This window comes from Limulus polyphemus, unplaced genomic scaffold, assembly GCF_000517525.1.
Source record: "Limulus polyphemus unplaced genomic scaffold, Limulus_polyphemus-2.1.2 Scaffold4159, whole genome shotgun sequence".
NCBI classification, from domain to species: Eukaryota; Metazoa; Arthropoda; class Merostomata; order Xiphosura; family Limulidae; genus Limulus; species Limulus polyphemus.
In genome coordinates this window covers 87,931-97,796 of record NW_013669769.1, presented here as the reverse complement: position 1 = coordinate 97,796, position 9,866 = coordinate 87,931, and the positions used below count along the sequence as shown (strand labels likewise).

The following is a 9,866-nucleotide window of genomic DNA, read 5'->3' as shown; positions in this document are numbered from 1 at the left end:
AATGCTCTAGTATTTACTAGATATAGGGTAGCCTGGTATATAAAAGAGGGTGACAACGTGACGGGAGTGTGTGTGTGTGAAGATAGTGAGTAATTGAACTGCAGTCAGAAGTATTATTGACGTTCGTTGATTTTGCGTTTGTTTTAGCGCGATTGTTGAAAATAAGTGTATCGTAAAGTTGTATTCGGAAAGAATAAACCAGTTTTATTAAGTAAGGACTTGTGTCGCTAAAGTTTCGTCCGAACGAAGTTACGGAAAATCAATTAAAAAACGGAGACGTAACAATATTGTAGGTGTACCAAACCATTACAAATGTGCTCATGTTGGGATAAAAACAATGAAAATAAACATGATGTTGTCCGAAATTCATTTAAACAAGACAGATTCGATCTTAACAGATAGTTGATCATCATATTCCAGTTTATTCTGTAAGTAAAATATAGACAAACGTGCTTTTGAACTAGCAATAAGGGTAAATGATGGGCTAATTTTTCAGAGATAGGAAACATATTCACAACAGATTACTTTCTCACTAGTTTATATAATTCGTGCTTACTTTGACGTTACGTTGTTTTCTCAGTGCAAACTAACCCAATGGGCTAGCTGCACTCTATCCACCGCCGGGAATCAAAACCTGAGTTTTTGCGTTGTAAGCCACTGGGAGATTATGATACACGTGTCATTTCATGATATTAAAAAGTAGTTGATCTTTTTCAACCCAATTTGCTTTCGATAAAAGTTGGAAAACATTCTAACATTGGTGACTGAGCCACATCAATCGTTTGGTGTATTCGAAAACCTACCTGACGTACACATACATTTCACTTGTGGTAACACTAGTATCACATTTTACTCTTTTATAACTAGTATGGAATACACCTTTGTCATCCGAGATATATATTCAGGTAATGTTGCTAAATTTCCATGCAGGTATTCTTTTCTTTGCATTATTTGATTAAAAGTTCAGGTTTTACAGTTAGGAAGATTTGTAAAAAAATTGTAGCGTCTTATCCGAAGTGCTACTTCTTAGTAATAAGGAATCAGGTTAGGTCTATTGTATGTAATGAAGTAACAACTGTAACTTGCAATAAAATAATACTTTATCAGTAAGTAAACTCAAAACTACTACTCTTTATAACTTTTTTTTTGCAGTCAAGTTTTAACAGTAAATCATATGTACAAAGGTAGTAAACATACTGTTACGTCTCCGTTCGTTACTTAATTTTCCGTAAATTCTTAAATAAAACTGGTTTATTCTTTCCGAATATAACTTTGCGATACACTTAACCTCAACAGTCGCGCTATAATTTTCAACGAACGTCGACTTCAACAATACTCAGTTCAATTACTTATTACCACTGTTCCCGTCACGTTGTGAACGTCTTATATATACAAGACTGACACACATCTAGTAAATGCTGGGGCATTCTTGAAGGAACAGGATATTTCTAGAAACAGGTAGCGTGATACTAGTCACGTGACCTCGCTGACGCAACAATACATTAATTTTCCTGCTCATGTAAAAGGTTACACGACAATTACTAAACATAGTGTTTACTCTGGATTGCGGTAAGCCTTTCAGGAAGTGACACAATCTTATGCAATGTTTACGAGTTTCTCATCTTATTACTTTTTTTCGAACAGTTGTTGGTGCAGGTAATCAGATGTTCGCGAGATACTACACTACGATTCTGGTCTAACTAAGAGCGGTATTTCAAAAGTTTCCTACCTCAGCTGTAGTCCTAAAATCAATAAAGTACTAGTTAGGAGAAATCTTACATTCAGGGCACGGCCTTATTTTTGTTTTATTTCGTTAATGTGCGTATGCTTAATTAAATTGCTAAACATGTAACATTAATTTTTCATTCTAGGCATGTAAAAACATTGTGAGGAAATGAGTTGTTTGTTACAGTCACGTGCAGAGTAATAATGAATAAGCATATCATGCTCTTAGGAAAAATGTGAAAATTAATTATAACTTAAAACATCTGATGAGACCTGACACTGATATAAATTAGCTTCTTTGCTTACAACTGAATTTGTTGCCTAATTATGGTTCGTTTAATTGATGATTTTTTTCGTTATGATATTTTTAACTAGTCTTTACCCAAAGTTTCGGCTTCTAATCTGTTGCAATCAGGAAGTTGTGTCTGGTTTTATTCTATCGTACGGGTTACTAACATAACAGTTGATATCCGATAGCTATAGTCATATCTTAAATAAATATGCATTTCCAAAGTCGCACGAGTGTTAGTACCGATATGCACACTTTATATTATACAGAAAGTATACTGTAGAGTAAAATTCTTTATCTCATATTCGGTATGTAGTTTCGGTTTCATTTTATCACCAGTATCAATAAATTTGAAGTTCATTTAAAACGAGTTTTACTAAACCTTTGATACACATCAAGTTATATAAAACCGTAAAAATACTTTTTTCGGCGCTAGTAAATTATTTTACATAAGATTCATACACTTTAAAAAAAAAATAAAAAAATTACAGGATCCATACCAGCGTTGCCAACCTGTTTTTACTGACATCAAGATAAACATGCAACATAAAATGATTTTTTTACCGGCTGTTCGTAAATTACAGAGGGCTGACAAACTTGACCCATAGTAAATAAACTGGCATTTTCGTTTACAGAACATGCCCACCAACTGAAACAGCAGCAGTCTAGGGTCTCGCGACGTACGAGATTTACATGTTTAACCTAAAACAAATTTCTACAAAGTAACCAGTTTATTTTTTTTTAATTTAGCCGATTAAGGTTTGTTACTGAAACAGAAATTAACGTTTTCCCAGAATTCCAAAGAAATTAGCAAACCGTTTTTACAAGAATGATTACGTACAAAAGTTTTTAATTATCAACTCTTTTATAAAATTGCCCCCAGTGGCACAGCGAGATGTCTGCGGACTTACAACGCTAGAAACCGGGTTTCGATACCAGTGGTGGGCAGAGCACAGATAGCCCTTTGTGCATAAATTCAAACAAACAAACTTTTATAAAAAATTCGTTATAATTAAGTAATAAAAAACTCGGAAATAACTGAATTTGTTTGAAATCACGTTTCTTACTTAATACAAAACAAGCCTATACTGTGTTTCATGAACTTCACAAATTTATTTACATCTAAAGTTACATACATACGTTGAACTCAAAAGTATTCATGTTTTTAACTGATTTATACTCAGGTTTTAGGTTAAATGACAAAGTCAGAGATCCCCAAGCGGACCAGAAGGAAGATGACCAGTCGAAAACACACAAACACATCATTTGAAGCATATGCCCGAAACACAATTTACTCACACTGCTTAAAATGAGTGAAACGCATTTGGCAGTAAGTCACTCACCCAAGACCCTCATATACATTACCAACTAAAAAGACTGATTTAATCACTCTAATATTTGGTTTAAAATGTGCCCTTTGTTTTAAAAGTACACTCTCTAAAATTGAGGTTTGAATGCATTGCCTTGAATTTGTGGTCTTTGCTCTAGTGAATAAAGAAATTATTTTTTGACAGAACTAAAGTTTTCCAAGAGGTTATTCCTTTGAAAATATCACCAAAATCGTGAACATTCAAAATGTATTACTTCGTAAGTGAAAAATTATTCTCTGTTGACTGATAAATGCCACCCAATTTAGTCATTAACGACCACGTATTAAAATATACTTTTAAACAAACAGAAGTGAATTGTGTAGAGTTTATTCCGATTTATAGCTACAGATGCATACAAAGTAGTTATCAATGATGGTAGCTGAGTGGAGGGGGGTTGGTATACTTTTTTTAAATGTTTAAGTACCAAAAATCATCTAAATTGTTGTCGTAAGTTTTTTACATAAGTTATCTTGGATCAACATGAAGAAAAAAAAATCAAACATAACTTAAGATACAAAATGAATATTCAAGATATAAAATATAATATTTAAGCTATGTAGATTATATATCAGCAACATTTATGCGTTGGCTTCTACTGTTGCCTTTTCTGGCACTTCTGTTTCAGCCTCCTCAACTTTTGCCTTCTTTTCCTTACTGCAATCTTCTGTGACATCACCTGCTCCATCTTCAGATTTTCTTTTTACAGCATCTTCGTCTGTTGGTGTTGATTCTGAAAAAAAAAAAAAATCATTCATTAGTTCACATCTAAGCACTTGTTAACATCCATATAATTATCACAAATCTACCACTACTGTGCTAATTAAGTGTAAAAAAACACAATAATTAACATGTGGTGCCACAGACAGATTGCAGAATATTTTAACTAATGAAATCAAATATTTTCACACACCACCATTTTCCTTAGTTTCTTCATTCTCCTTTTCTGCTTCTGTTGAGTCTTCTGCTTTTTTCTCTTCGGTTTCAGTTTCTTCATCTTTCTTTTCACTTTCCTGTTTTTCTTCTTTATCTTCTTTTACAGTTTCAGTTTCTTCTGGTGTCTGTCAAGTAACATACATGTTTAACCTTGTTTAATGATTAAAAGGTTTACACATCTGAATCAAGTCCTGTACTTAAATATTTCCTGCGTAAATGACATAAAATTTCTCGATAGCCTTAACTTACAATATATAAGTGGCTATTTAAACATTTATCTACATACTTTGAATAAAATAATTTCCACGTAAAATGCCCAAAATGTTTCAAGCATTTAGGTATTAATTAGATTTATAGAACTGACTGATACCTCTTTTACTTCTTTTGGAGTCTGTTCTTTCAGATCTTCTGTAACAACCTCTGCATGCTCGGAGCTATAACAAATATTAAGATAATTAGATATCGTAAAGGACAAGTTTGAACTCGGTTACCATTGTTTAACCACCATCAACTATAATACTTATCTTTTTGAAAATGACCTAGACTAACAGTAACTTCGAAATCCTTACCTTTCAATCCCTATTATTATCATGCACACTATATCACGATGTGTCAGTAATCACACATTCACTAGTTTAAGATTAAACACAGATTTTAATTTTTATTCTAAACACTGACCTAACACTATCATTTATTTACACAGCATAAAGCTTGTAAATAAAAATGCAGATATCTGATTTGCAATATACTTATATAATGTTATATAGTACCTACTCGCCTGCATTATAAACACGCGGCACAAAAAATGATGTGCGACTCCAATTGTCCTCATGGTAAAATACTACGTTGGAAAAAGATATGTTATAAAATTAACATAGCCTATTATTATTTAAATAAGATACTATCTTCTACGGTTGGACCTCGTCGCCGAAAAATTAAAACAATATGCAACAGCCAGAAAACACGTGAAACTATATAAAACAACCAGTTACTGAGTAATAAAGGCTTCATTCTTATTGCCAAAATCGGTATAGCCAAACACATAGAACTATAAGTGGCAGTATATTTAACGACAAGAAAAACTACCACACAACACCCGAAAACAACATCATCACCAATATTATAGATTATCACTTAATCCATACTGGCCGAATGTTTTACGGTTAACAGTGTTGGATTCTCAGCAGTGCTAGTGGTGACCTCTACCGATTGAGCGTGAAGTTTACTCTTGAGTGTTGTGCCGAATACACTCGATTCGGTCTTGCGAAACAAAGCAAAAACAATTTTTCTTAAATGAACAATGCTACCGATTAATAGTTTTATTTTTAGTTCATGATATATGATAATAATATATGTTCAATGTTTTGTCAATGTAGATGCTCCGATTCTATAAGGACAATTGCAGTCACACATTTTTGTTTCGTGTGTATACACTGTATTACTATTGATTATTGCTATATAATAACAGGTTAGTATAAAAACAATTCTTCCAAACGTATACAGGTTAGCATATATAAATGAATAAAAACATCCCCCTCTTAAAAACGATTGTATATTGGTTTCAAATCTCCGATTTCTTGCTCTTATGAACCGCTCAAGTTGATAATAATACATATACTGCATATGTAATCAAATTCCACAGTAACCTCATTATCATTTAAATACAGTATAAATAACACTAACAGATTACAACTTGATCATCAACGACAGTAAAGTTAACGTTAAATTGTAAGATTGCAATTCACCTGACCTAATTCTTATTATTACTTATATTTAACTGCAAGTATATATGGTGAATGTAAATCCTTGTCCATTGCATAACGCACGTAAAAATTTATTATTTCAATGAAACTTGAGATTTGTTTTAAATTTAAAGTTGCACGAACTGACTTAGTTTAATTTATTGTATTACTTTCAAATTCAAATTAATTTTTTTTCACGGAGTCATACGTTTTACTTTCACTGTTTTAGACCAATAGTCGTAACTTTGTTACTCTTACAGTGTTGGCAGGTAAAAAATTGGTAAAACTAAGTTAACATTATTGATCTTTAAGTTTAAGTCACATTTATTGATTTACTATAACCTATATGTTTCAGTTTGAACTTAAAAGTTACTGTACTGTACATTAACTTAGCTTAATCCTAAGCCTTAATTTTAGGACTAATGTAAAACTTTTAAATTTCAAAATTCAATAAGATTAACAAGTAAAACAAACTAAACGTGAAATACGATAACACCGTATTTGGAGTATCTCTAATGGTTAAAAAGTATAAGTTTCAGGGTAACTTGCCTTTGTCTACCACGAGTGGCCGGCATTTTAGTGTAGAACTTGAACAAAGAAGTTAAAATGAGAACTCACAACATACAACCAAACACTCCAACGTACGAACAATGAACAGAGCGGGAAACCAAACTCTCCCACGAAGCTTATATAGAGTTTATCACGTGATAAACCTGTCCAATGATTATTGTGCAAACGATAGAAATTCTCCCATACAGGTTATATAGAAATTAACCACGTGACGAACTTGTCCAATGAGAATTGTCCAAACAATAACCTCATTCAGTTTCTTCGCGCTCGAAACATGAAAGGAGTATAACTAGCGTTTAAAAGATTTGTAATACGACGTCACAGGAAACCACTGCAAGGCCACCTAGAAACATATCGTACTCCTGTATAACGTAAAACAAAGAAGTTTAGGATACAGAAAAAATTGAATAATATATACCATTATTTTGTACGAAATATATGTTTAATATAAAAATTTTGATCAATTAATTAGTTGTTTTTCTTTGTATAAGTACTATTTTGATGGCACCACTGAACAGAGTTCCTGGATAGCGTACACTCAGTAATGGATACACCCATAGATGTATAGTAGCTTTATATATGCATATATATCTACGGGTTAGACTTAATCATATTACGTTTTCTAATCAATCTAAATATGTTTAAACCATTTAAAAATACTTTAGTTGAAAACAATACTTTTTTCGGAGCTAAATATGTAGCGCTATGTGAAAAAAGAGTTTGTTTTTGAATTTCGCGCAAAACTACACGAGGGCTATCTGCGCTAGCCGTCCCTAATTTAGCAGTGCAAGATCAGAGGGAAGGCAGATAGTCATCACCACCCACCGCCAACTCTTGGGCTACTCTTTTACCAACGAATAGTGGGATTGAGCGTCACGTTATAACGCCCCGAAGGCTGAAAGGGCGAACATGTTTGGTGGGACGGGGATTAAAATCCGCGACCCTCAGATTGCAAGTCGAGCGCCCTAACCACCTGGCCATGCCGGGCCAAGAATATTGGAATAATATGACAAGTATTTAAAAAAGTTTGCTTATAGTTAAGCATAAAACTACACAATGTGCCATTTGTGCTCTGCCCACGATTGGCATCGAAACTAATTTCTAGCGTTGTAAGTCCGCAGACATACCGCTGTGCCACTGGGAGTTTGATAAAGAAAAACAAAAACTGCAAATTAAAATAGAATTAATAAAAATATACAGAACTTTGGATATATTGTTACAATGTGAATATTCCTTTACTTAAAAAAGTTTGACGTAAAATGAAGCTATAAAGAGAAGTAAAGCAAGATTACTTATCAACAGAATATAGTAAAGGTTAAGGATGTTAGTTTAATGTCTTCTAAAAAAAATATAAAGGCCACGCACGTACGCAGAGGTGGTTCGGCCAAACCCCCTATTTTAGCATTGTAGAAAATATATATATGCTTATATGGCTATAGTACAGCTGCTTATGGTATTTAATGTTTTATACATAGCCTATATTCTTCTGAGGAAGCAAGACAAGATGACTTCCTGTATTTCTCTAGGACAGGCCCTGGATACTGGCTGACTACTTAAAAGTGTGTTTGAGTGTACCAAATATTTTTATGTTTCTGAAACTCTTTGCCACACTGCTCTCCGCCGGTTGAATGATTAAATGTAAGATTATTTATGGAAAAGCACCTTAAAAGAATGGAGCATGCTAATATGTTATTTCAGTAGTTCATACATGTACGTATATGATAGCCAATGAGTAGTTTAAATTAGTAATACAATTTAACAATTAATAACTACTCTGTATAGATAGCACAGTACTTTACTAAAATAATTTATGTTAATTTGAGTCTAGTTCCCCATGCAGTGTTACAACAGAATGATTATTTGTTCACTTTTCATTGGATGTTTGTAGATTTTATGTGAACAGCCATGCAATTATTTAAGCTATATTTCATGCAAAATTGCGTCCAGATTTTATTTAATAGCACCCAGATCCCCGTAGCATTAGCATGCTGATTGTGTTTTGCACAATATTGTTGTATTTTGATTTCACATATTAAAAACCCCCTTTCAAACATTCAGCGTACGAGTCTGAAGGCTATGGTTGAAAGTACAAGAACTGAACTGTGTATTCAATAACTAGCACTGCTGTGGAAAGTCAGATAAATACATTCACATACAAAATGAATCGATTGCAGAATCAGATAGAAGGGTATATAATTAAAACCTTTTGCATCTCACTTATCCAAAGTTACAGAGTTTCAGCCATTGTAATTTTGCCATTAAATCAATACTTATTGAAATGCTAAATTAAAGATAAGAAATATTACAGTCACCATAATCATTCCACTGATATGTGTACGAGATATACCAGTTTCCACAGACTTATTTCTTTGAACTGCATTTACTACAAATTCATCAACATTTTACACAAATGTGACTAAGGCGTAGTAGCTAGAGTACTCTGATCGCAATATTCAAGTCGCGGGATTAAAACTTGCCATCAAACATGCTCGTTCTTTTAACTGCGGGAGCATTAGAATGTGAGGGTCAATCCAATTATTCGTTGGTAAATATCAGTCCAACATTTGGTAGTTGGTGATGTTGACTACCTGTATTTCATATAATTATATCACTTCGAAATTGTAGATGACTAGCGCAGACAGCCCACTAGCAGTTTTGCGCGAAATTAAAACAAACAATATGACTATATCCAGAGTTCTATAACGTATGGGAGTATTTGCGCTTCTCCTGGGCTATTGTAAAACTATTATATATAATCAAAAATTATTGTTGGAAGCAATAAAAGCCATTTTGTGATTTCTAAAGTGAAAGAAACAGACGGCAAAAATAAGCTATTGTTCTTGCTACCCTCCAGGAAAGTTTGGACATAACCAGAGGCGTCGCTAGGCACTGACACACGCGACCCATGCCCCAATTATATTTGACAGTGCCCTAAATCCCAGCTGGTATCTTGAAAAATTGGAATAGAAAACTATGATAAATATCATACTGAAATGCCTAAAATTCCCGCACCTATGGGCTCGAGCCCCAAATTTTTTAAGCACTTAGCGATGTCTGTGGACATAAAGATACTTAGAAAATTACGAGAGAAAAGTTGGATGACTATACGTCAGTTATTTGATTTGGAATATTTATTTATCCTCTGTTCTGTTATTTATGTAATCAGCTAACTGATGAAATTATGCAGACTAATTCCGATAACATTCCAATTTCGAATAACCTTTCCAGACATTTTTA

General features: G+C 33.3%; 1 protein-coding gene across 1 annotated transcript; it reads right to left on the bottom strand.

The window, feature by feature from the left end:
* Positions 1 to 3,103: 3,103 nt before the first annotated feature.
* On the bottom strand, positions 3,104 to 6,756 carry LOC106470686 (myb-like protein X). Its single transcript, XM_013931246.2, has 4 exons — positions 6,609 to 6,756; positions 4,688 to 4,751; positions 4,295 to 4,442; positions 3,104 to 4,114 (listed from the first exon to the last, which is right to left on the bottom strand). The coding sequence occupies exons 1-4, from the start codon at positions 6,632 to 6,634 to the stop codon at positions 3,963 to 3,965; spliced, it is 390 nt and encodes a 129-aa protein (XP_013786700.1). The 5' UTR covers positions 6,635 to 6,756; the 3' UTR covers positions 3,104 to 3,962.
* Positions 6,757 to 9,866: the final 3,110 nt, after the last annotated feature.

What these genes read in the sequence shown, in the direction of transcription:
- LOC106470686 (XM_013931246.2), bottom strand. Translation starts at nt 6,634, where the DNA reads ATGCCGGCCACTCGTGGTAGACAAAG. An exon ending in CTCCAAAAGAAGTAAAAGAG is followed by an intron (nt 4,443 to 4,687) that starts GTATCAGTCAGT and finishes GTTACTTGACAG; the next exon opens with ACACCAGAAGAAACTGAAAC. An exon ending in AGAAACTAAGGAAAATGGTG is followed by an intron (nt 4,115 to 4,294) that starts GTGTGTGAAAAT and finishes TTTTTTTTTCAG; the next exon opens with AATCAACACCAACAGACGAA.